Here is a 27,490-nt window from a genome sequence, read left to right as displayed (position 1 = left end):
CTCTGTAAGATGTTGAAACATTTGTTTAGGCTAGTAACTGTGGATTAGGATTTGTTAAAAAATTTGAAAAAGTTGATAAATGCTATGTTTATTAATATAATGTGTTTTATCAGCTTTTGCATTTTGTATGTTTTTGGTACATTTTATGTAAATCTATAGTCTATAAAGAGAATTTTTGTGATTTTTGTGATTACTTTTGTCAAATTTACAACTGAAGATTGAAAATATGTTTGCAACTTCTAAACCCTCTATAAACTAGCACATTTAAATTCTGCCTTACAATGAATAATGATTTATCCTAAAGTTATCCCTGCTATAGCATATAATAAGATAAGATAAGATAAGATAAGATAAGATGATCCTTTATTAGTCCCTCAGTGGAGAAATTCTCAATACTGTACATACTACACTATAGCAGCTTGCATATTGTTTGACATAAAATCTATAAGACATTCTTGTGGGTTTTTATGGTGTACTGTAAAGTGTTGTATGACAAATCCTTTCCTAAACCATGTTTTAATACCATGGGCAAAAAGGAAAGCTACTCAGACAGTATACAATACTTCATGACATCTAAGTGTGAAAAATGTTGGGGGAAAGGACTTTTATTGGAACAGAATGGGGGTTACAGAACTACTGCCAGAGAAAAATTAAGTTCAATCAGAAAACAAATGCCATCTTAAGCCTCGGACTCAAACATCTTCTTTCTGCCGTCCATGCCAGCCTTATCCTCAATGTTCTTACGCCAGTCACCAACTTGTTCTGCAGTCTGTGGAAAATCAACCACGCCACACAAACAGCAAACTGTTAATATCTAAAAAAAAAAAAAACACCAGAAAAGACAAATTCCCTTAAGACACAATAATTATAGGTTTAACTTCACACTCACCTCTTCCTTGACCTCCTTCTTCACTTGTTTCAGGTTGGCTCTCAGATCCAGATCCACCTTGTGCTTGGAGCCCAGCAGAGCCTGAAGCATCTGATCGGCAGACATGCGCACCTTCCTCAGCACTGGCTTCTTGAACTTGCCCTTCAGGTCCTGAACTTTAATCTTCAGGTCATCGATCTGTAAGGTCATTTATTGTCAGTGACCAGGGCTTTAAAAGTCATAGATGGTGCATTAAGATCAAGTGGGTTGGTTATTGTGGTCTTTACCTCCTTGTCTGTCTTGATAACCTTGGCCTCCAGGTCATACCTGTCCTCATCAATCTTTTCAATGTTCTGGTTGAGCTTCTTGAGGAATTCCTGTAAAAAAATAGATTTCCTTTTTATAGGCTGAGAGTTTACAGTATGTACTGTGTTTATTTAATGCAATACATACATACTCTACACAATAATGTATTAATGTATTTATTTGACAATGCAGCACTTCAAAGTCTATAAAAGTGTATTTTAACATATGTAAGGAAAGTGATATATAATTTTAATGGCTTGATCCGTGTTATTTTAAAAAATACAGGATTCTACATTATGATCTATCCTGACTTGTAGCTTTAAACATTGAGCTCAACCAGTGGTTCAGCAGGAGTTAAGTCGTGGAATCATACCTGCAGCTCCTGTGTAGATGAAGGCAGATCTAAGGGTGGGCAGTGTTCAGCCATGTAATTCTCTTTATCAACCACAAGCTGCTTGGATTCAGCCTCCAGCAAGTTGGCAGCAATTGAGAGCAGCAAGCTCTGAAAACGAAAAACGAGAGAGAAAATGTGTATAGAGACACTTGAGGATATATATATTATATTTTATTTTATTGATTTTGGTAAATTTTTATTGGTCCACCCTAAAAGTTTGATGCAGTGCAAAAAGGAATGTTGTCAGTTTTTTTTTAAACTATGTCAAAAAGTCAAAATATTGTGGGGGAAAAAAAGAAAAGAAAAACGCAGTGATTTGCCTTCAAGTTGTACCGACGACTGGATGTCATCTTTTTCCTGTCAGTAAAAAAAAAATGTTTTGTAATATTTCTTCATTTAAATTGCATATCACACATTGCACTTTTTACATTCAGGATTAATTTTTCATGTTGTTCAAAAATTACACACTCAATGTATAAAATGGTTTGTTCAACTGAATAATACATTTACTAAACAATATTTACTATAACAAATTTATTGCAATTGAGAGCACTTACTCCGACATCTTGGCGGTTTGTTGTGTTCACACCCTGTAAAAAAAGAAAAACACACAGATTTCCTTTAGTTTAAACCTGTAAGTTACTGTAAGCGTTGTACTGCAAAATCTGTGCTGCCCCCCACTACAAGCATGTGCTGCACACGCCTTAACATATGCCTGAGAAAGCCAAATTTAGCCAAGCCGTGTCAGATATCATCGTCTGTGACCCGGAGCCTTCTTAAAGGTTGACAACTTCAGAAAGCATGTATCAATATATCAGATTATACACATCAGTCTATCTTAAAGTTCACCAAGAAACTGAAAGACAGCAACTAAGAAATTGTTTTTAGGAAAACATATTTACCATCAAATGTGGATAATAAAAGAGAAATAAAACATATATATAGTAGAATTCCTTGATCTCCAATGTAGAAAGCAGATTTCATGTTGTCAATGAAGGATTATAAATCATTGCCTTAATTTTAACTACAGAGATTTGTACTAGATTAAAGCATTTACCATACAGCATAGAAAAACACTACATAAAGTACATGCTGTCTTCAGTTAAATAAAACTGTAAGCACACACAGATGTTAAGCATCATTATAAAACAAATAATCACAGAATTAATTAATCTTATTTCTGCCTGGGACAGTTTCTTGCATGTTATAGTATTTTATAGTAGGTTTTCACTGCATGCAATGAACTTACTCTACTCAAGAGTCAGGAGTGTGAACACAAGCTAGACTGACTCAGAAAGACTCAAAAACTTAAAGTAACTGCAAGTAAATCCATTAACCAACAGATCAGTTAATTAAGCACTGATTAAGGCACCATTTTGCATTATTAAAATCTCCTCTTCACTGTTAATATGGTATTAGCATGCTCCATGCGTCAATGCTACAAGCAATAGGAAAGATGCTTACCATAGGTTCAATGATGTTTTATATACATTTATTTACAGATTACATACCTTATATTGCTTCTTAAACCTCAAACCCTTGCCGTAATGTTGTAAAATCTGTTTTTCTTTTCTTTGTCTTAGAAATTATAATACCAAAGAGATGCTCACCTATACACGAGAACGAGGGGAGAACACACTTGGCAAAAGGACAAGGAAGACTGGCAAGCCCCAGTCAGAGGAAAAATTAAATAGGATATATAAGGGCTCCTCTGATGGCTCAGCACATCCCTGGAGTCCTGTTTATGGAAATGGATTCCTCCTCAGACCAATAGGCCCGCGAGCTCCTGAAATACTCCCAGCCCAACCAAGACACGCCTCGTAAAACTTCCTTCAGGAGCTCTGGGAGAAGTGCAGGGTCCTTCTCAAGCAAAGGGAGTCAAAGCTCAATATACTTAGATGTACCACAACAATTTGAAAAGAAACAAGAGAAAAGGAAAGTCCACTTAATACAAATGTTATAAATAATCTCAAATAAAATGTGTCCCAATAATAAATCCCTTCTAATTATATTTATCACATATGAATAATTATTATTATAGTTATAATTATATTATTTTAGTTTAAATATTTTAAAGCCAATGGTAACCAAAAGAAGCATAAGACATCTGTTTTAAAAATGTTTTAAAGAATATCTTAACTGAGGATGGCAGTAGTATTAAGTAAATCTATAAAGAGCAGCAAGGAGCAGGAGAGAAAAAAGAGAGATTAAACTGGGTAGATGAAAGAAATGTCTAACATGAATCATTGAGATATGGCCTCCAGATGGCATGAGAGAGTTAATAAGCAGACAAGCTGTTCCAATAATGAAAGTTATACCAACTGAACAGAATCATCTTAACAGAATCAAATAAAAATGAAAGAAATAAAATCAAAACATAACCAACGATATAATGGTTTTCATTAAGATAATTTAATGGTAGTGGCTCTGCAATCATATAAAGTTCTTTTTCACAATATATATCCTGCAGAAAACAAATGCAACTAATTAGGCATTGGCAGCGGCATAAACAATGAAACTATTGCAAAAAGGGGAGAGACACTACACAGCCCGCAGGGAGCCCGGAGTAAACAAAGAAATGTCCAAAAATTTAGGCCTCGCCCTCAAACATCTTCTTCCTGCCATCCATACCGGCCTTGTCCTCAATGTTCTTACGCCAGTCACCAACATCTGCCGCCTGCAGAAAAACACATACACACACAGTCACATGTGTCACATACAGGTTCATGGTGCATTGTGTGTAAAGTGGTTGTATATGGAGATAATAAAAAAAAAAAACAAGATCAACAATGATTAAAAAATTATGTTTTGAACTAAGCAAGATTTTAAGAATTTCCAGTACAGTTCCCATATTGTGCACATGACCCACCTCCTCCTTGACCTCCTTCTTCACTTGTTTCAGGTTGGCTCTCAGATCCAGAGACACCTTGTGCTTGGAGCCCAGCAGAGCCTGAAGCATCTGATCGGCGGACATGCGCACCTTCCTCAGAGCTGGCTTCTTGAACTTGCCCTTCAGGTCAATGACCTTAATCTTCAGATCCTCAATCTGCAGACACACACACAAAGCTGTAGTTTGGGATCCCAAAACAACAAAGGAAACACACCAAAAAATACACGCAAAAACCAAATACCTCTTTGTCCGACTTTGCCACTTTGGCCTCCAGGTCATATCTCTCCTCATCAACCTTGTCAATGTTTGAATGCAGTTTTTTGCACAGTTCCTAAATATATGTTAAATTAGAGAAGAAAAAAAATATTACATTGTTACATTTAAATGAACATTCTGTTTTTATAATGTTCTGTGAGTGCTGGGGGTTTGTTTAGAAACTGGAATTTCTATATCATATGCAGTTATTATTAAGTCTACACTAGGATGAGCAGTTTTAACTATTATAATGTATATCACTCAGAGGACCCCAATATTTTCAAGAATTTTCATATCCAGCATTTGACCCCAAATAGTTTCAGGAATTTCACTATTCTGATTCAGATTGTTTTCATGCTGGTATTATAGATACTGCCTAAACTAGGTTTAGAATTTATAGGGTGTCCATTAGTGTGAAAGAGTGTGGCGTACCTGCAGCTCCTGTGTTGAGCCAGGCATGGACAGGTCAGGGCAGTTCTCTGCCATGTAGGCAGCACGGTCAACCTCAAGTTGAGCAGCCTCCTTCTCAAGCAAGCCCTTAGCTATGCCGAGCATCAAACTCTGTGAGAAAAGAAATCTGATTCTTATATGTATTTTAATTCAACTTTCTCTCTCTTACAGTACTATGCAAAGGTTTAAGGCATCTAGTTTAGTTTTAACTCTAGACAGTTATAAAGTAATAACACAGGTTCAGTTTAAGGAGAGGTTTGAAAATAGAGGAAAAAAAAACACTGATACACTGACACTGACTTAGGATTACGGTTTTCTCATTTGTAAAGACCTTTTTACAGGACTACATACATGTTTCTAGAATTTCCCCTCGGGGATCAATAAAGTATCTATCTATGTTTATAAAGTAAAAGGCAAAAATTAGGCCTCTCTGGTCTGGTGTGTGTGTGTACATATAGTGACAAATTCAACTATCAAAGTGACTATCGAAGGCTATGTTTTTTTAGAACATTTTTTGAGAATCTGACTGCATTCAGCAACAGTAGTTTTAGAGGGCATTACAACACAGCTCTAACTCCCAAAACCAAAAATATTGGATCAAAAACTATTATTCCAGAGAACACAGTTCCACTGCTGATATATGTGTGTGTTTAAACACCAATCAGCCACTTCATCATTACAAAATTCCTTTTTCTACATTTCATTTCTATTATATCAGCTCCGCCAACCATAAAATAGCACTTTGTAGTTCTATTATTACAGACCAAGTCCCTCCGTTTCTCTGCATACATTACTATTCTCCTTTTTCCATGTTATTTTGAACTGTTGATGTTTTACATGTGTTGCACCATGTAGATATAAGGTCAGAGACACAAGCTTATCTGTTGCTCCACAGTTTGTGTTGGTCATTCTCTCTAGGCCTTTATCAGTGGATGCAAGATGCTGCGCACATGGTAGCGGCGCAACACACACTAACACAGCACCACCCGGTCAGTGTCACTGCAGTACTGAGAATAAATGATCCACCACCCAAATAATGCCTACTCTGTGTTGGTCTCTCCTGTGGGGTCCTGACCACAGAAGAACAAAGTGAAGGGAGGATAATAAAGTTTGCAGAGAAACAGATACAGGTTTACAGTCCAGTCCAAAAACATGGAGATCAGGTAAATTGGCCAGAAAAAATTATACTCTAAAATTGATCTGGTGTGTACGTGTAAGTGTGTGGTATGTATGTAAGTTTGTGTGTGTGTGTAAATGTATGCATGATTGTGTCCAGATATGGATTGGCACTCTGTCCTGGGTAAATGCTGTAGTGCCCGATGCAGTGCCCCAGGTGGAAGGTCATTTCCGGTTGAGAGTACGCTGTGCACTGTTGGCTGTCGCTTCTCACTGGTGTGTGGATGAGTGCTGAGTATGAATGGTTGTGTGTAAAACATGTAAATTGTAAAGCGTCCTTGGGTTTCTAGAAAGGCGCTATATGAGCTGAACTTCATTCATTCTTTCATTCATACAGTCTGTATTTATAATTACATAATGATAGAAACAAGGAGCTAATTTTATTCTATTGTATCATCATTGAAATAAAATCCCTTTTATTGAAATAAATCCCTTTTCAAAAACATTACTTAATTTAGCTTTTTTTTTTTACCTTGAGATGATGCCTCCGGCTGGAGGTCATTTTTTTTCTACAAAAAAAAAGATTAGAAGTGTAAACAGCTTAACAGTGAACATTGGAATATACCAATAAAGTCAGAACAAATCTAATGAACAAGAAATCATACATACTCAGACATCTTGACGGTTTCTTTGTTTTCCCCCTATAGAAAAAAATAATAATACAAGAAAGACATTTAATTCTAACTGAATACATTATATTTCACACATCCTTGTTTTTTGTATACTTGCTCAAAAAACACAATGTATATAAGTATTTATTCTATTTATTCAATCTAGGTTTAATTCTTTCCGCTTAAATTTGAGACTAACATTTCCCAAGCAGCTGCTATACTCATTAGCTCAAACATTCATATGTCTATTAAGATATGTGAGGTGCTAATGTTATTCTTAAATCACAACCCAGACGCCTGCCAAGTCCTCCTTTGGGCTTCAATGCCCAATGCCACAGTAACAATAACAAGTATGTGTTTCACCTTCAGAAATCTAATATCTGCCCCACCCTCCAACCCCACTACAATCTTTTGGAGACCCTGCCACCTCTACATCCACCTCCTCCACTGTCACCAGCTGACTAACATTAACCTACCAATCAAGGCAGTGCTGTATCAAATTTAATCATACTTGCTTTTTATCCACAGAGTTACAGGTATGTTGAACAGAGGGTTCAAAATCCCCAAAGATGAAAAGACAAAAATGACCACTGCTGATGATAAACTGAAATCTGAATGCTGATTACAAATTACACTTCCCATTGAAGCCATTGTTCATATTTGACAAAATTTGTAACAATCTGTCACTAACAAGTTTACATGAAAGACTCATTTATGTATTATAATCATTAACATTAGTTAGGCCATCAAGTCCAGCAAAAAAGTAAGAATAAACCATAAAAAGCTGCATAATATATATTTTTAGTGATTAAGTTACTTTGCAAGTCTAAGTGAATAATTCATACACAAAGAAGAATATATTGTTAGGTCACTAAAGTAATTATGATTTGTTTAAATGTTTCATCTTCACTCAAATGTTTTTACAGGTAGCCAAAATGCACCAAATTTTGATATATCTTAGATCAGGTTTACACAAATAAAATTATGAAAATAATAAATATTAGTAATTTAGGGTTGGTATCTCTGACAAGGATTATGTCTAGTACTAGACAATTCAGCAGTGCGAATGAAGATTCCCAATCAAAAGATGAATGTAGTTAAGAACTTAAGACTAGATTTAATCCCTATTTGTTAAACCAACCTATAGAGAATTTAACAACAGTAATACGTCTCATCCTTAGTCTCAAGTTCCCTGCATATCCCAAAACAATACATTAAAAACAACAATTCTGGCCACACAGTCTTTCATAGCACTACAAATCACTACAAAGAGCAAGTTTTGGAAGGTGCACACTGACCCTTTTCCTCACCTATATGAGAAGATGTGGCAGTGGGACTGGCTTGATGGAGGAATGGTTCAGGGAGGCTTGCCACTGGCAGTGATACACTGGCCTCAAACGGTTTATATGGCTGGCAACAACCAGCAGCAGAGCCCATCTCCACCCCTGTTTATGGTCATCATTATGTGCACCAAACACATTAGCCTGCCAGGAACCTGAAATATCCACGGTATGTAGTCTCTTCCAATTACTTTTCCTAAAATAGAAAAGACAGGAAAGACCTAATTTACAGATGACTTGAAAATCTAAGAATGAGGTCTAGTAGCATTAATGCGTACACAATCGGTGATATATATGTATAGATGTATAGACTAAATACAAATTATACTTATATTTATTATTAAAAAAAAGAGAAGAAGCTCATAAATCAGTCTGAGCTAATTGCAAAAACACCTGTCCTTATGACACCCTAGCCTACTGGAACTGATGATTTATTCCCTGAGAAGGTTTTATTCATGGAAATACCATATAATATTTCTTAGTGGGTATATTTTAGTATATTTCTAATGAAATTAAATGAACATTCAAAAACTTGAAATAAGCTTCAATAAAAATGTTTAAGAAAATGCCTGAACTTTACTGATATTTAAGAATCTCATATGAACTTAATCATTCCTAGATCAAATCAAACAAGAAAGGTGATCTCTTAAATTGTTTTTTGGCAGCTTAAGTCAAGTTATTTCTCACCTCTGTCAGAATTGCCTCTTTAGGCCATAGAGTAATCTTAACAGGTAGATTTGCAACAGATCTGATTTTTCTCCATTTGTTAAAATACATACATGCATTGTCATATCAGTATATAAACAGATCTTTCGCAGATATTTAGCACTAGTATTTTTTTTCTTTTTGCCCTTATCAGCATTGTGTGTCTTTATTCACTCTTTTTGAAGTTGTTTGCTCCAAGGCATTGTTCAAAAATATCCAGTTTTCTACAGAAGTCTTTGTTTGCCTTGCACCTGTGAAACTCACACTTGTAATCTCATCTCATGAACTAAAACCAGTTAGCTCTTGAGGAAACCAATAACACAAATGTTCACTTACTTTTTCTAGCCTGCACCGTGGGTGTAACTCAGTACATATTTGTGTACATTTGATAAAATACACTGCAATATCAGTGAATATCAGTGAGTGAAAATATAGTTGAATCATATGTATATACACAATTGTGATGTTGAGAAAACTATCAACTTTTTGAAGCAGAAATCTAGATCACTCCAACAGGTTCACATATTTAATCTTGTGAACCTGTAAACCTACACCCTTCCCTCTAACTGCCCTCTTCCCTCCATATCACTTGCATACACAGGCTTATTCTAGGTCTGTAGGGTTTATAGGCATTCTCTGAGGAGGGGTAAAAGGAAGTGAGTGGTGAGATCTAGAACAGCGGGCTCTGAATTTGCTACATGTATTTCAATATCAATTTCACTAAACCTCCAGCCCTTTTAACAATTAAAACACAACAATGAACATGGTTAGTGTGTAATAGAGCTTAGTTATTAATATTATTATAAATATTACATGTGACAACAATTTCTCTACCTGCATTTTAGTAAAAGGCAAAAAGAACATTTAACTGTGGAAAAGGTGTTTTTACTTTATTTACTTTGAAAGAGGCAAATACCTGTTTAACTCCAATGACTAAAAAATACTGCTTGCCCAAAGTTGACTAACTTTTCAAAATTCAGGCAAAATTCCATCAAGTCCAAAAAAATATTTAGTACTATCTGTCATGAGTTATAAAAGTAGAAAGCTCTTTTATCCGGTGTTTTCTGAAAGACTGCAACGTTTTCTGCTTATCTATGGTCTGTGCTAATCTGAGATCCTGCCACACTGAGTGAGTTACAGATACTGGCTGCTGCTTTATTGCTGTCTAATCTGTCCCCCTTGCTTGACCTGAGCAAGACCACCCTCATGTAAAACTGCTGCCCTCAAAGGGCGAGTCTAAGCCAGTGCACATTTACACAGGAGCTCAGAACCAGAGAGGCTAAAATCCATAGTGAGTGGGTCTGTATGTGTAAAGCAGGCTGAAGCAAGCCAAGCAACGAGGCCTGTTTCTACATTAGCTATAGCTTTCCTGTATCTACTATGTGTCCATCATACACTTAAACTAATAGCTCGAACCTGTTTCTACATTATCTTTAGCTTCACATTATCTTTCTGTCCTGGTGTTTGTTCTGTTTTTTGTTTTAATTGTCTGGGTCAACCTGAGGGAGATGAGTTCCTCTGACTGAGTCTTGGTTCCTCCCATAGACTGTATATAGCTGGACAGAGCATCGTCTCTTAAAAGTGAAGCCACCACAGGTCGGGCGCCCCCTGCTGTTCGGCTGCAGAAAGCTGTGTAACTCCACCCATTCCCATAGGTTTCAATGGCAAAACAGACAACATTCAATCACGTTTTTTTCTAATATACTGTAATTCTACCTCCATTATTTAAATGCAGCAGCTAGTGTAACCTCTGCTTATATTGTCAAATTTTTATATCCACACAGAATTCATTTTTTAAAACGTTATTCAGCTCTATTCAAAAAAGGTGTGGTTATGGTAAAAGGGCTGGTTATAGGCGGGACCAATAACAGACCGTCAGCTCCGCTCCGCCCCGCTCTGCAGTCTGTGACCGCGAGGCAGCCCTCAGGGGCGGGGTTATTTAAATGAGTAGGCGGTCTCTCCGCAGTCTTTCTCCATCCTCTGGTCTCTACTGCGCAGAATCAGGTGGCAGGATCGCCAACATGGCGGAAGATTTTGGCTTTATTTTCATTGAATGAATGGGAACAAAAAGTCATCAATTACGTTATTCTTCTGTAATAATCATACTTTACTTATTTTGAGACTTTGTGATTACTTTTTTAAAGAAATCTTACCAAGAAAAATTAGCTTACCCCATTGGTAGAGTTTTTTGCTTAATAGAAGCATATGTGTCTAAATTTACATATATTTTGTCTAGTTTTCACCAATGGATGTTTTTGCAATGTAGTCACTCATTTTGATACTACTCAGTGTGCTTTAGAGTGAGGAACTGCTTCTAGAATGTCTCTCTGAAACTGCTACATTTGTGCTGATTAAACAACGCATTATACCTGCAGCTCCACTGCCGGCCAACAGATGTCAGCAATTCCTTAAATATAAACAACATATCTTCAGGCTCTGCAACATCATCTATTTCCAGACGTTTCTACTAGTTTCTGTGTGGGAGTATCAAAACAAAGTTGTATAAATGAGATAAATGAGCTTTATGTTATCAGAGACGAACAGAGGGGAGATGCTTCTCATGGCGAGTCAGAATAACTGGCACTGGAATAAATCAAAAGTTTAGCAGCGACAACATTCAGTCAGTGGGGCATGTGTAATGGAGATATTTGGCATAGCACACAAATTACTGAGAGAGAGAGAGAGAGAGAGAGAGAGAGAGAGAGAGAGAGAGAGAGAGAGAGAGAGAGAGATTCAAAGCAAACTGCTGACAACTTGATGGATGATGAAGTAAAAATAATTGTAGATATTTTTATTGAGACCATAGAAAGCTAAAGTAAACCAATTGAACCTCACACACAGAAAAGTCAGTATTTGGGATTAAAATCTAATGCTAATGCTAAGTTACCTCAGCTAACACTGCTCATCTAGCTCTGTACAGCTCGTATCTTTCATCTGGAAACAGCAGATTATGCTCATCTGGTATTCAGAATTAAAACATTATTAGCAAGCTAAATGATGTTGCTTCACAGAACTGAAGTATTTAGTGCTTTAATGTAAGTAGCTACATATTTTTTTTCTGTAGACCGTTAAAAATATCTTTCTTGCTTTTAAATAATTTAAAACCTACCTAAATATGATCATTATGCTGATAAGAAGGAGAAAGGTAGTGTTAGCTATGTATGCATTAGTTAACAATTCTTGTTTAGTAAAACTTTTACGTAATGTTACAGTTAAAGTTATTAGAATCAAAGTTAGTAGTCATTCAGTGTAAAAAATCGAAACATTCCTAGAACATTTTTTTTTTATGTTTTTAAACGTTATGCTAACATTGCTGCAAAATTATGAGGGCCTCTTAAACCCTCTTATTTTTGCTGACTCCACCCTCAGCTCATATTTGAAAAAGGCAAAAAAAAAAAAAAAAGTGAGAGGTACTTTGCACATTAAACGTGTGAGGGCCCTGCAGAGGCGGGAAAAATATGATTTAGGGTTTAGTTACCTATTTTTTTTTAACCTAGGGTTATTACATTTTTTTTTCTGTAGGCAGTGACAAAATATGTATATTGCTTTTAAATATATATAGTAATGTTACAGTAAAAATTAGAATCAAAGTTATTAGTCATTCAGTCATTAGTCATTCAATGTAACAAGTTTTCTGAACATTCTTAGAATGTTTTATTTAATGTTTTTATACGTTCTGCTAACATTGCTGCAAAATTATGGGAACCTCTTTTTAAGGTTATTTTGGACCTCCAAAGAACATTTCATATTTTTAAGGGTGGTTCCTAAAACATTTTCTGGATGTTCTGTTAGCTGAGATAACTCTCTTGCATTGCCTGGAGACCTTTCCTTCTCTTTAAATAATTCACCCTGAATACGCCACTGACTTTAGCTTTTAAGGACAATAATAGTATTTTCACCACAAAAATGACTAGTTTAGAAACTCATGGACAAGTACAATGTGTGATTTAAAGTGAGCTGTCCATGCTCAGAAACCATCGAACCTGACTGAACTGGAAATGTTTTGTAAAGAAGAATGGTCCAAAATACCTTTAACCAGAAGCCAGACTCTCATTGGAAGCTATAGGAAGAGTTTAAAGGCTGTTATTTCTGCACAAAAGAAGGATCTACTAAATATTGATGTGCTTTTTCTGTTGGGGTGCTCAAATTTATGCACCTGCCTAATTTTGCTTAATTATTGCACGCTTTCTGTAAATCATATGAACTTCATTTTAGTTCTTAAATATCACTGTGTTCGTCTGCTATATGATATATTTAACTGAAATTGATGATCCAAACAACCGGTGATTTACTTTACATTAGATGAAAGCTAATATTAGTCATCTCGTAGCTCGAGCTGATTTAAAGTAAGGAGTCTGAAATGGTTAAGAATAAAGCATGTCTTCTTGAAGGACAAGAGAAGCACAGCAGTTCTCTCACTGAACAACTGTTGCATTTCGGAGGAAGGTGATGTATGGTACACAAGGGAAGTCCTCCTCCACAGACAGAGGGGAAATCTCTTCCAAATTAAGTTAGGCAGTTTGTGTTGGGGGGCAGCTGCCCAGTTGAGGTCCCTCTTATGGGGTTATGCTTGTCTTCAAGGACACATTATAACCCAACACCTTGGCATGTGCTAGGAACCCGTGCCATTTGAGATTCACCAGCCTCATTCAGACAAGTCTCAAGAGACAAACTTAAAGTAAGCTAAGCAGACTACAAGGATGGACTGTTTAGATTTACTCCTGGAATAGAAGAAGAAGCATAACTAGAGAAAGCAGCTGTCTAGAACACTTTATGAAGTGTTATAGGACAGTGGATACTGCAGAGGCTTTGATCTGATTTTATATCTAGATTAGAGTGGCATCTAAAATCTCTTTATATACTCTGTATATACACCGGTATTCTAAATTCTTGTTATATAATATAAAGTGTCTATATTTGTTTCCCCACTCTTTGTGGAGGTTATCATATGAACTGATATGAAGCACAGATGCCAAAAATGGTTTAAAAAAAGTACAGCATGCAACATCAAAAGAATGCTGTAATAATATTAGCGGCTAAGCTGCTCACACACGAATAAGGTTTCAGAACACCAAATCATCTCTCCGTAAATCAAGAAACACAATATCCTACAAGCTGGCTCCAAAACAACCTGTTACAGGGCTATGGCAAAGGATTACTTATGAAAGTAAAACATAAAATGATCATATAATGACTACATTGTTATGCCAAAAGCCAAAAGCAGTATGTAAATTGTAAATTAAGCGTTATCTCAGGGGAGGGCATAAAGCACTCCCACCTGCATAAGTTTTGAGGTGCTACCTTGTTAGTGAGGTTAAACACTGGCCAGGATGCTAATGGCAAGCTGGCAGATGGATGGAGCATTCCTTTTCTGAAGTTAAAATGTAGGCATTTAACTTTCCACAATACACAATATCACATGTATTGGGAAAACATATCATAGCAGGCATTACCACTCACAGTGCAGTGTCTGGCTAGAGCAGCTGTGGGAACAGTGCAGTGTTCTTTGGCTTCCATGAAACATAAGAGAAAAAGTCATAATAAAACGCAATACAAGTTTCTGGAAAACATGCAAATCATAATCGACTACCGTAGTTAAAAGTTGCATTGTTAAAGGTGTCTATTACTATTGTTTTTTTTGTTTTTTTGTTTTTTTTTTTCACAGATAGCCATTAATTAGAATTAGTTTTACCAGTTATAATAACAGAATTGTAGAAATTAGCTTCTCATAACATTTAGGTCTACCTTACTTTTACTACAATCGATTATCACACAGGTACACTTTACACTTGTAATTTAATTTAGACTGGATATAACTATTAAAATAGTTTGCTACCTGTATTATTGTAATTGCTACTCCTGCACAATTTGAAAATCACTGAATCTAAATATTATAATATATATATAATATTATATATTATATTATAATATGTATTCCATGCAATAAAACCTGCCATTGCTTACAAAATATCCTTATTTCGGGTGTTTTCCATAAATTCCAATCCAGGAAAAAAAAAATCCTTAAAATCTATTTTGCTTAAACCATTACAAGCTGGTTTCAAAAGAGTCAGTCAAGCGCTCTAACCACAAAAAGAAGGCGGCTAAGGTGATCCGGTTTTAAGACTCCTACGAGCTGCTGAAATGCACTGAGGGTTTTAAGAACACTAAATGATGACTCAGCAAAGCACTGATTCTCTTTACAGAACTAGAATTTTACACCGAGCATCAGAACAGCATGAATCTGAAACTCTTACCTAAATTAACTCGACCTTACAGTATCTGATTAAAAAAAAGAAGAACAAAGGCATCAGCTTGCATATTTTGTCTTGCACCACACTGAGCCTATCCTTCTCCCAACATTTGCTTTGTTGATATTTTTAGAACTGGGCAGCTACTGGATGTACAAAAGGTTAGAAAAACAACTCAAATAATATTAAGATATCCAAATATTACTCACCTCTGGAATATGAACAGTCTTCTGATGTTGCATGAAGAAACATGGTTTTGAATCTGTAAAGGATTTTTAAAAAATGATTTAAACAGATATGCTGATTCAAGTGACAGTTACTTTCATTTTAATGAATTGAGAAAGAGAAAGATGGATGTGTAACTTACCTTTTCTCACAAAACCAACCAGCAGCATGCACAAGAATTTTGACACACATTAAAAAAATGATTAAATCTTCTTGTGTATAAACAGGCTGTGAATAAGACTCAGAACATTTTGCAGAATCACAGAAGAATACATTTATTTGGAAAAGAAAAAACATCTTCGGATACATTGTATGACATAATGTTGTGTAATGAGCTGCTGAGTTTGGAAGGTAATACAACAATATCTGCTTGATCATACATTAAAACAGCTACTTGAAGAAAAATGAAAAGAGTTTGTGGTATAACTATGCTCTGAACACTATAATGATAAGGAAACAATGGTGACATAATAAGCTAGCTAATCCACGCGTGCGCAGGTCCATTCATTTAAGCCTCTGATTCAAACATCTTTTTCCTTCCTCCCATGCCAGCTTTGTCCTCAATGCTCTTACGCCAGTCACCAACATCACGCAGTTCCTTATCCTATGAAATAAAAGAAAGAAATGATTGAAGCCAACTGTGTGATTTTGATATGTAATACACAGCTAAGATAGCAAGTTTCCATTCTAGGCTAAAAGCTAACGCAAGCTGACTTGCTTTGACAAACTCTTCCTTACAAATTCCACTCCCGAAAAAATAAACTTGACTGTAGTGGACTTCAAAATGTGCTACAAAAAAAAGTTTATGCACACTGTAGTAAAAAAAACAGCAATACTATCCACTAATAATCCCCACAAATAATTACAGTAAACCAAACTAATAAAAGGAGAACTACTCTACTACTCTTTCATAAGATCAAACTAACAGCAAATCAGCGAGTTTTTTATTGTCAGAATAAACTAGTTCTAAATGGGCGTTTAATGATTTAAATGTCTAGATATTTTTCATATTTTTACAATTTATACGTCAAAGAATAACTTAATAATGAATCAGAAATATACATATTGAGAAGGTTAATTTAACTAAAACATTTCACTAGACAAAAACTAAAGATGGCATATCAGTATTGATGCATATTACAGTAAGTCGATATAAGCACAGATTATAGCGCAGTTAGTTCCGACTCTGCAGTGTGATTGGCTGAGAGGTGTTCTATGAGTGCCGTTATCAGCCGGTAATGCACTGCAACCAGAGCTCTCCATGTATTACTCTGCCACATACAGGTAACCTAGCAACGATGCAGTGCTAACAAGCCAAACAGCACAGCTACAAACAGAGCAGCAATGAAATTATATATATTATAACCAAATAGATTGTATTTTCTCATCCTCTTTAACTCAAAATCTTTCAATAAACAGTGATAATTGAACTGTGGTATAATCGCAATAATACACTCGAGGTTTGTGCTATATTGTGTAATATTGGCACTGCTTTGCTGCAGTCATTGATCAGCACAGCAGTGCCAATATTACATGTTATAGCACGAACCTCAAATGTATTATGTTCAAATAATCGATTGTGTACTGGACAGAAAATAATGCACTATAAGCGCTGCACCGTAAGCGCTGCATCGTTGCAAGGTTACCTCTATGTGGTGAAGTAATATATGGAGAGCTTCGGTTACAGTGCATTACCGGCTGATAACGGCACTGATAAAACGCCTTTCAGCCAATCACATTGCAGGGTCAGAACCAACTGTGTTATAATAAAACACAGCCACACCCTTTTTACAGTAATGTATAGGAGCTAAATATGAGGTTTAAAAAAAAATAATCTTAGCTAAATAAAATTAAAAAACACAAACCTCCTCTTTGACCTCTTTCTTCACTTGTTTCAGATTGGCTCTCAGGTCCAGGTTCACCTTGTGCTTGGAGCCCAGCAGAGCCTGAAGCATGGCATCAGCTGACATGCGTACTTTCTTAAGAGGAGGTTTCTTGAACTTGCCCTTCAGATCCACAATCTTTATATTCAGGTCTTTGACCTGGATTCAGAAAAATCAGTAAGCAAGAGAACAACTCCTTGGTTTTAAAGGAATACTGACAAGTGCAGTAAGTGTAGAACAAAGCTTACCTCTTCAACAACCATGTTGGCTTTGTGTTCGAGGTTGTATCTCTCCTCATCTATAACAATAATCTTCTCATGTAGTTCTTTGCAGAGTGCCTGATGATAAAAAAAGAGTACATTCAAAGACTATCTCTCATTTACTCACTTACTGGAGGAATTGAAACCTAACCCGATTTGTGGTACCAATAATAGTGTAACTAGTGCATTAAATTTCCTTTTTCGTGCATTTCAGTGATCTTTGACTGATTAAATATACCAACAAAGGGTATTGGATGGTGTGGTGCTAATATATTTTAGATAACATATCGTCGCTGTCCAATGAAAAACACTTATCTCCAAAACAGCAACTTTACAGGAGAGAGAAATAACCTTCTAAACATTCAATGGAAGTCAATGTAAAAATAGTTTATTTCAGGTCATTTTGAAGAGTTTCTATTGGTCCATTTATCAAGAAATTTTGGCAAAGTGTAAGGGACAGTTTGGCTGATCAAATTATGTCGTAAACTAAAAATGGACAAAAATGGAGATAAGTGTTTTCCATAGGACTGCGACGATATGCTCTGTTCTGTTTGGATGCTTTTCTAGTTTCAAGTAGGAAACTTCTACTGGTATGCCCCCACAATATAGATTTCCTAATGCTGAAATCCAAAATTCAAGAGGGATGCAAAGTCTGTAGCTAACAGTTTTTTTTTTTTTTTTTTTTTTTTTAGAAAATGTAAAATGATCTAACTGCTCCTCTGAAACTCAAGGTGTGATAACATTCCCAGTTTTGATAGTTCTGACTTTTCATCTCTAAAATCCATTGTTAAAAGTGAATTGCTATAGAGATTATGTATCAATCAACCTTTATTTTCACTCTGGACTATGTTGAGAGTGACCCTCATTAAAGATGCCTCTCAGCATTTACAGTTTAATGGGGATTAGAAACATTTAATAGGGAATTAGAAATGATAAGGAACAAAATAGTAAAAAATAAAATAAAATAAATTCAAATTTTAAATCAAAATTTAATACAGATGAGAAATATATATATATATGTAGAATGAAAAAAGGTAATTCTAAAAAGACCATATAAAGTAAAGAATTTATAAAATATAAAAAGAATAAAAAGATGATAATAATAGTAAAAGTAAAGTAAAATGATGAGGATTTTAAGAAATGATAAAATGAATAATAATGATTTATGAATAATGAATAATAATAATTTCTGGAGTTTGAAAATCTTGCTTTGAACAGAGTTAAAAGGCCAACTCCTAGAAAATAGTGTATTCGAAGGTCATGCATATACGCTTAAAATGAGCTGATATTAACTCTCAGGGTGTTTATTCCAAAAAACAGAATTTGCTGTGTAGGAATAAAAAAACATAAGAATGAAAAACTAACTAGATAAAAAAAAAAAAAAGAAAAAGATAAACTAATTAAAAAAACAAATTTAAAACAATCACAGGCTTTCTGATGGTGCCTAGAAACTACACATTTAAAAATGGGTCAGTGACTCCAGCGAGCTAAGCTCATGTAAGCTGTGTGCAGAACTGGATGCCTTCATCAGCAGTGGAAACACTTTAAAGTAGTGTAACTAACTGATTGCATTGGGTGTCTAGATACTTTTTGGACACACTGTGCATCATAAAAACCAACAGAATATTGTTATACTAAGTTAGTGAAAAGTTTAGACTCTAATGATAAAAGTTGCTTGTGGTGTTTTACCTCTAAATCCGCTTTGCTGCCAGGCAGTGAAAGAGGGGGGCAGTGCTCCTCCATGTACCTCTTCCTCTCCTCCACTTTCTCTACAGCTTCAGCTTCCAGGAGGTCTTTCGCTACTTGGAGCATTAAGCTCTAGGGGCAGATATTAGTACATATGTAATTATTATCAGATTCACTGTGTGAACTGTGTTATTATTGCATTATTTAACCCGTTTGGTATAATTTAAATTTCTTTTTTTACATTTGAAATATGAGATTGTACACAAAAGGTTTACCTTCAGGGTGTGCTTTCTGCTCATAGACATCCTTTTCCTAGAATGATAAATCAGATGATTTGTGTAAATTTATTTTTTTACATGTTGAATATCAGTGTATTATTTTGTGATTCTAGCATTGTAAGAACTTCTACTTACTCAGACATGTTGGCTGGTAGTCTTTATTCCCTGTTGACAGAAACACAAAGAAAGACTGTAGATGTTTGTTTATGGTATAGTTATCCGGGGGTTTTAGAGAAGTATTACAGTTAGGGGTGTGCAATATTGGATCGTACACAATAATATCACCATTTTTGAACATTGTGAACGACATTATACTCTTAAATATCATGCCATATCACCCACCCCTAATTATCACTTCTGGGTACTAATTTTTATTATTATTATTTTTTATTTTTATTATTTATAATATTATTTATAATATTTTTTTTAGCAAAAGGATAATTCACACTGTTCTTATTTCTCATTATATATCTACTAGAGACAGATTATATCTGTCCAGTATCATTTATTTTACTTTAATCCTGGATATATGGAGCTATTTGGAATGCAATATTAGTATTATGACATTCTGTTACAAATCTGATAAAATTCTTGTATTTTTTAATAACTCAATTAGGGGTGTGCCATATCATATCATATTTACAAGTTGTTGTAGTAGTGTATTCTTGAATTTCTTTTTAATATAATGTTTTTTCCTATCACCAAGAGTATCATTATCACAAAAATACGAAAAAATATTTTAATATTATTTTAGGGCTATATTGCCCACCCCTAATTACAGTTTGAGAATCTTGTACAAAATATCCACTGTCTTTGTTAGACCAGTACATATACAAATATCAATTTAAACATAAAATGCACAAAAAACCCAAAACTGTATTTTATTGAACAGTTTATTGTTGCTGTCCAAAAAAATAAAACATGTATCTCCAAAATAGTGACTAGAGGGCAAACTAGTGAATAATAACTTCTGATTGTCTAGATGGAGAAAACAATAAAAAGAAAAAAATTGAGAGACATGTTGTTTATTTAAGTTTATGTAACCTAGACCAAAATAGTTGTACTTGTCACATGCAAACACCCTGAGCAATGGTTCTAAATCTGAGCAGGCTATGTGCTCCTAAATCCCTCCTTGACCGATATCATAGGCTTTTCTCAAGAGGTCACTGCAATATGAAACCACAACTGGTAGACAAGCTCAAGAGACGAGCCAGCCAGCATTATGCACATCCCAGAGATGACCAAGACATTAGAGCATGGTTCTGAAATAACAACATGTCCTTTATTCCCTTCACAGCTTCATGTTCAGAGTTCATGCCCAGGCTTTCTTTATCCTACTTGGAGTAATGCAGCAGGCAGGCTGGCTAACTGATGACTGAGTTACTAATTACCTGCTTTAGTGCCCTCAAACAGCCACCTCATTCCTTAACTACATGCTTAGAAAGCTGTGAAGACAGTTGCATGGCTATATAAAACGTAACCCCTCTGTCAAAGAAGAAAATAACGGCTATACTTGGAAGCCACTCAGAGAAACATCCAGAAATGTATCATCATGAAATAAAAGGTAAAGATAAAATATCAAATTCGTAATTCACAAATTCATAAATTCACTCTTTAAAAGAACTGGAATTATCTGATGGGTGTATACCAAGAAAAGTTTTCTTTTATACTTTTTCTACTGTCATCTGATTTAACCTAATTCACATTAACTTCAATGCTTAAAATGCACAAACATTTTGTACTTTAGTTGTTTGAATGTCTTTTATTTAAGACACTGTTATAAACAGGCAGTTATACAGCTTTATGTAGGTGCTGACAAGAAGAATAACATGGGGGTATCAATTTTAAAATTTACTGCCGGAGGAGGTATTGCCTTTCACAGTGTCACATCATCAGTTCATATATCAAGCGAGTGTCACTGCCCTCCCCGATCGCTCTACAGTAAAGTGGACAGATAATTTCATAGCTTTTTCAACTTACCAATAAATTGGTAACAATGAAATTTAATAACAGTTGGTTAAATAACAACCAAATATAATTTGCACTTAAACTATACATACATTAAACTATCCATACATTGCTGTTAGTGCAAACCAAAAACTTTTCAAGAATATTAATAACCCAACAATAGTCATTATCAAAAATGGCAGTTTTGCAGAATAGCGAGTATCAGCTATAGTTAAGAATTCTTACAAGTCTTCTTTAATGATATTAAAGCAAAACAAAATAGCAGAAAGAATAGCTCTCACCTCAGACAGAAGAAAGAGGAGGAACAAGGCTTGCTTGTTAGGATGGGCAACTCCCAGGCAAAGACACAGCTGAAGTGTAAAGAAGGTATATATTGCATTCTCTGATCGCGCCGTAATCCTGCCTTTCTCTTTATGGAAATGGATTACCGACCAAACCAATGAGCTGACAAGGTCATGAAATACAGCACTACGGCTTCCTTCCCTGCTCCTCCAATATAAATAACCCATCCTTCAAGACTTGATCATTTAGCTTTTATTTAGCAGACACTTTAGCCCTGCTTGATAACAAATGGCCAAACGGCAGTTTCAGAAACAAGCAAATAAACGTCAGAACAGTCTAAATACACTAAAATTGTGCCATTTTTTTATATTTCTACATATTACATGTCTTACCTTAGCCAAAGAAGTCTGACCGATGGCTCAAAACGTCCACAATCAACATCATCCTTCACTTGGATAACAAGAAATTACCTTTCAAGAAATTAATAAGGGGTCAATTACAGAATTAACAATGTAATAACTATGTATTGCTTTAGAAAAGCACATTGTAGTGATTACCTTACCTTTTAGTGAAATTCAGATGAATCATACAATGATTATATAAATAAATATATACACCTCAAAAAATTCCTAATCTTTTATGTAAGTACAGAAAAATTAAATTTAAGACTTTTAAGGACTCCCATTAATACAACTACATTAAGTATAAAATCTAAATCACAATACGACTGTGCTTATTGAATTTTTTTTTTACAAACCATAATTTTAAATAAAAGCTAGCTTTCATATAAAATTTAGCAGATTTGTCTATGGCATTATAAAAACCTTAGGGATATCGAGTTAAAACAGAGTAAGGAGTTTAAGGATGTTCCTCTTATATGTAACTTCTCAGCTTGTTATATATGACTAATAGTCAAGTTAAAGCTTTGGCCAAATAGGTCCCTTAAAAATTTGTGGTCCCTGGATGGTTTATCTTGCATGAAAATATGTGGTATATAAAAGTTTCAGTATAAATTAAGACAAGAACCAAATGTGATTTAATTTAAAACCTTTATTCACGCATTGGAAAAAAATCATTACCTGAACAAATGTTATGGGAAGTCCTTTACAACCAGAAAAAAGGTTTAAGGTTTACAGTTCTAACCTTTTGTACAGGAAATCATTAATTACAATTTTGCTTGTACCTTCTTTCTACATTTCTTGTCAATGATTGATGTCCATGCGCAAACTTAAGACAAGCAGCCAAAACAGTAAAACCAGAGAAGCAGTGAAGAATATGGTAGAATCATTATTTTAAAAAAAATTAAGCCTCAGACTCAAACATCTTCTTCCTGCCGTCCATGCCAGACTTATCTTCAATGTTCTTACGCCAGTCACCAACATCACGCAGTTCCTTGTCCTGTGGCAGAAAGAAAAATACAATGTTAACTCCAATAAATATGAGATTTGGGCTTTTTATGTTTTATCAAAGCCAATTTAAAAGACTAAATTAAGTCTTTTAACACCTTGACATGCCAAATGTCAAAGGAATGAAAATACAGAAGTATCATGACCTGTGACTTTTGCCATATCTACATATATTCACATATATATATATATATATGTGATTTCTGTGGGCACTGACAATTCTAGCCAGATGCCACCAGTCACAATCATTACCACTCATTACACACATTACACAGTATGGACCAACGAATGTTAAATGCCTGCACAACTTCAGAAATGAAAGGCTCCATGCATCTGTTGCCCACTATCAGATCACTAAAACTCACATACGGTAATTTACATGCCATGAGTGTACACTGTCTAGCTTTTAACTTCACTCACAAGACAGCACCTCACAACTTATACAGGTGTGGGATTCCCCAGCCACCCTTTAAGGTAAAACGTAATGATTAGTTTATATACTGCTGTTTTAAGACTTTTTGCATGTCAGTTTTAGCACCCACCTCCTCCTTGACCTCCTTCTTCACTTGTTTCAGGTTGGCTCTCAGATCCAGAGACACCTTGTGTTTAGAGCCCAGCAGAGCCTGAAGCATCTGATCAGCAGAGAGACGCACTTTCCTCAAAGCTGGCTTCTTGAACTTGCCCTTCAGGTCCTGAACCTTAATCTTCAGGTCCTCAATCTGGAGTGGACCAGATAAATAACCATATGAACAAGGAATTATGTTAGAAATACTAGTCTGAGGCAGCAGCATAACAGTTATGGTCATATTTGAGACCTTGATTTGTACCTCTTTAGTGCTTTTGCTGACTTTGCTCTCCAGATCGTACCGCTCCTCATCAATCACGTCAATCTTATGATGAAGCTCTTTGCATAATTCCTGCAGGCAAACAAACATTATAGAGTTTAACCACAACAATGCTTCACCTCAAAAATCAATATCCTAGATACTTTTTGTTTATTCTAAATGTTGCACAGTTAAATTAAGTGCAGTAATGCATATGCCTGCTCTCCTGAGATCTATGCTGTTTGAATGCATTTGCATTACAGTACCTGCAGTGCCTGCACACCTCCTGGCAGAGATAAGGGTGGGCATGTCTCCTCCATGTACCTTTTCCTCTCTTCTTCTTTATCCTTTGCTTCTGTCTCCAGTAAACCTTTAGCAATGGAGAGCATCAAACTCTGTCGGACAAACAGACAGAAATTGTTCAGATCCCTTTTATACAATGCATAATGTATAATTAATGCTCTCTTGATAATAGAAGAAGTCATTATCTAAGTCACTCATGAGAAATAAAATGTACCTTCAGGTGATGCTTCCGACTCGAGGACATCTTTTTCCTTTAGGGTGTGGATTGGAATTAATTGAAATGATGAGGTTGTCCAGGAAAATGCACAGAAACAACTCAGACACTGATTGTGTTACTGTCTAATGTACACTAATCATCAAAGAAAAAGTTACAAAAACAGTTGCACCCATAAGGAAGAGTTGGATTGCGGTACCATTCTTAAGGTAGGTTAAGGTTACCAGGAACAATAAATTATAAAAAATAAAATAAAAATGTAGACAGATATGGCCAAATCTGGGTTATATTTATTGAGCTACACATACTGAAGAAGTGTGTAACGCATAAGTAAAGGTTGTAAAGGTTCTTAATGGTGTCCTGCTCTAATCAATTCCACGCAGCTCAAATACTCATGCAGTTTCAGCAGATAATGGTTAAAATGCATCCCACACATTTCAATGGGGGATAGATCTGAAGATGTGGCTGGCTATGGCATAGCAGCTGTCTTTACGGCAAGCTCTTGAGACAGTAGCGGCAGTATCTGGACAAGATAGGGCTACTGGTTGCAGGACCATATTTTTGTAATAATGGTTTGTCAAAGTATCTGTAATTTAAATCTCTGTTGATTGATTCCTTCTGAGTGCAACTAGTTTTTTTTTGGACAATTAGTATAGATTAACACACAGCCTTGTACCTACCTAACACACACACTAACCTGTACCTACTATTCATCTGTAACTTTAAAATAAATATAGAACGGGGTAAAGAAGGGTGTGTACTTACTCCGACATCTTGGCTGAGTTTGGCTTTCACACCCTGTAACAAAAAAGGACATGCAGTGAGTTCCACAGTACCACATTCATTTATTAAGCAATTTATTTCTGCCACAACATAGATTTAAAAACCCACAGGATACCGCTGACAAAAAGAGTGTCTTGTTAAATTAGCACAGCAAGACACAGAGCATTACAGACATTAAGATGAGTTATAGTTCGGGGAGAAACATAGTCTAGTCTTTGAGGAAACCTGTGAAACGAGCTGTTCATCATAGAAAAAAAGATTATATATTTTTTAAAACAAAGAAAATAATATTTAAATTTGTTATAGAACCATCTAGAACAGGGGTGTCCAATCTTATTTGCATAGGGCCAGTGTGGCTGCAGGTTTTCATACCATCTAAGCAGAAGCACATCTTATGATGAGACATTCCAGCAAATAAACATATGTCAACCATTACTCCGTTTTTGGGGGAAATTGGGAAATCAGTGGTGTTCTTTAGTATTGTATAAGTTATTTTAAGTGCCTTAATGAATGAAGAACTAGAAAAATAAAACAGAAAAAAATGTCTGAATTCTAAAACTAAAGAAGAAATGGTTACACATTGGAAGGGCTCAGTTGTTTGAAGACTGACCAATTGATTAAACTGGTTGTTTAAATTGAAAATCAAAAACCTGCAGCCACACCAACCACCCCTGCTCTACCACCATGTTGTTACAGTGCAAACTGGCAGTAGAGGCATCTGGGTGGGACAAGGACTAAGGCCAGAGGGGTGGGGTTATGTCGGAGGGATTAAACCTCTTAAGAGAATCAGTGGCTATATTTGGGTGGGTGTGAAGTTCTTCAGTTTGGGAGTTGGTCAGGGGCCAGTAATGGTAAGTTTGTCTCTAGACGATTATTAAAAAAATATTACACCTCATTAACTTTAGGCCCACCCAGACTTCTAGAAGAGTCCCAAGACAACTGTGGCATTGCAGTGTATGAATCAGAAAATGACTATGAAATTAGATTAGTTTTAGCAGTTTATCAGCCATGTCTTTAAACCCACTGAACAATTTTTTTCCTTAAAATGTTAGTGTGGACAAACACAAATGACTCAGTTTGCTTTTATTTGTGAAAGTGAATATCACATATAAAACTGCTTAATGCAGACCATAATATTTAATAAATGCTTTCTGATTCTGTTTACATTTTTTACATGCAGATCAAAAATTCTCAAAATTCTAATTTCTCAAACCTGGTCTTGAAGGTTCCATTTCCAGCACATATATTGTTTTCCCTGCTTCCAACAACACAGGATTGAGAAACACTGACCTAAGATCTAAGCCTCCACAATGCACATGACAATGCCATGCCGTAAGTGTTTACTGGAATTAATTTGGTGATAATGTGGGCTAATCTTTTGTAATCTTCTTTTTTACTTTAACAAAGCCCTTCTCATACACCTCTGCCTAGAGCTACGGCTGTGATGCCTTTGTGGCACCTGCCACATGCCAAACGGATCAGAAATGCCATCTAAAGCCCAATAATTACATATCAGGAATTTTGCAGTGACAAGAAGATCAGCAGGGCCAGATCAATTTTCAAGGCACCACACTGGGAGGAATTTAGCTTCAACAGGTCAGTTCAACAGGTTATCCATCAAACAGCAGATGTGAGCCCTTAAAGCTGTAAAACATTCTACAGCCAGGTGAGCAATATCACCAAAATATGGCCATCACTGTTTATACACTGTTGTATAACCCAAATATATAAAACATAGCTTTTCAAGCAAGCTTTGCACATACAGTTCTCTTTATAAATAGCAATGCCACATAAAACATGTATAAAACATCTGTTTACTGCAAAAAACAACCAAGGAAATCCCTAAAACAAAAACTCATTGTGTGCTCAATACACCAGACACAATTAGATCAGAATGGACCGTCGCCGCTATCAAGGTGCTAATCCAACAGGTCAAACGCAGTGCAAAGGGCTGGGAGACCTCAGCAGTGCAGCGAAAGGCAAAGAACAGAACGGAGGCTCTCACCTGTGAGCAGAAGGAGGTGGAGTGGAGCGCACAGCCGAGAGAATGGGGGGAGACTGGGAGCGCTGCAGGCAGCTGGCTTTATGTGAAGGTATATATTGCATTCCCCAATGGCCAAGGAAATCCCATCTTT

General features: G+C 35.7%; 4 protein-coding genes across 6 annotated transcripts; all 4 read right to left on the bottom strand.

Annotated features, from left to right (window-relative positions):
* Positions 1–578: 578 nt before the first annotated feature.
* Positions 579–3,327, bottom strand: LOC103034366 (troponin I, fast skeletal muscle). The gene is made up of 7 exons (XM_007228105.3): positions 3,179–3,327; positions 2,126–2,158; positions 1,889–1,925; positions 1,548–1,676; positions 1,156–1,245; positions 890–1,066; positions 579–769 (listed from the first exon to the last, which is right to left on the bottom strand). The coding sequence occupies exons 2-7, from the start codon at positions 2,131–2,133 to the stop codon at positions 680–682; spliced, it is 531 nt and encodes a 176-aa protein (XP_007228167.1). The 5' UTR covers positions 2,134–2,158; positions 3,179–3,327; the 3' UTR covers positions 579–679.
* A 631-nt stretch (positions 3,328–3,958) lies between these two features.
* LOC103035544 (troponin I, fast skeletal muscle) lies at positions 3,959–8,363 on the bottom strand. 2 transcript variants are annotated; one of them, XM_007228108.4, is made up of 7 exons: positions 8,261–8,363; positions 6,949–6,980; positions 6,812–6,848; positions 5,146–5,274; positions 4,700–4,789; positions 4,438–4,614; positions 3,959–4,245 (listed from the first exon to the last, which is right to left on the bottom strand). In XM_007228108.4, the coding sequence occupies exons 2-7, from the start codon at positions 6,954–6,956 to the stop codon at positions 4,159–4,161; spliced, it is 528 nt and encodes a 175-aa protein (XP_007228170.2). In that variant the 5' UTR covers positions 6,957–6,980; positions 8,261–8,363; the 3' UTR covers positions 3,959–4,158. The 2 variants fall into 2 exon arrangements, with proteins under 2 accessions (XP_007228170.2, XP_015456506.2); XM_015601020.3 differs by having other exon boundaries at positions 8,249–8,323.
* A 7,364-nt stretch (positions 8,364–15,727) lies between these two features.
* Positions 15,728–22,286, bottom strand: tnni2a.2 (troponin I type 2a (skeletal, fast), tandem duplicate 2). Of its 2 annotated transcripts, none has more exons than XM_007228107.4 (7): positions 22,218–22,286; positions 19,711–19,740; positions 19,573–19,609; positions 19,301–19,429; positions 17,600–17,689; positions 17,334–17,510; positions 15,728–16,072 (listed from the first exon to the last, which is right to left on the bottom strand). In XM_007228107.4, the coding sequence occupies exons 2-7, from the start codon at positions 19,716–19,718 to the stop codon at positions 15,977–15,979; spliced, it is 537 nt and encodes a 178-aa protein (XP_007228169.1). In that variant the 5' UTR covers positions 19,719–19,740; positions 22,218–22,286; the 3' UTR covers positions 15,728–15,976. The 2 variants fall into 2 exon arrangements, with proteins under 2 accessions (XP_007228169.1, XP_015456493.1); XM_015601007.3 differs by lacking the exon at positions 22,218–22,286 and adding an exon at positions 21,825–21,926.
* Positions 22,287–22,870: 584 nt separating this feature from the next.
* LOC103034679 (troponin I, fast skeletal muscle) lies at positions 22,871–27,490 on the bottom strand. The gene is made up of 7 exons (XM_007228106.4): positions 27,361–27,490; positions 25,338–25,370; positions 24,573–24,609; positions 24,322–24,450; positions 24,059–24,148; positions 23,774–23,950; positions 22,871–23,223 (listed from the first exon to the last, which is right to left on the bottom strand). The coding sequence occupies exons 2-7, from the start codon at positions 25,343–25,345 to the stop codon at positions 23,128–23,130; spliced, it is 537 nt and encodes a 178-aa protein (XP_007228168.1). The 5' UTR covers positions 25,346–25,370; positions 27,361–27,490; the 3' UTR covers positions 22,871–23,127.

The sequence above is a fragment of the Astyanax mexicanus genome, chromosome 2 (genome assembly GCF_023375975.1).
Source record: "Astyanax mexicanus isolate ESR-SI-001 chromosome 2, AstMex3_surface, whole genome shotgun sequence".
NCBI lineage: Eukaryota > Metazoa > Chordata > Actinopteri > Characiformes > Acestrorhamphidae > Astyanax > Astyanax mexicanus.
Note: the sequence above shows the minus strand (reverse complement) of the source record. Positions and strands in the feature narration are given on the sequence as shown.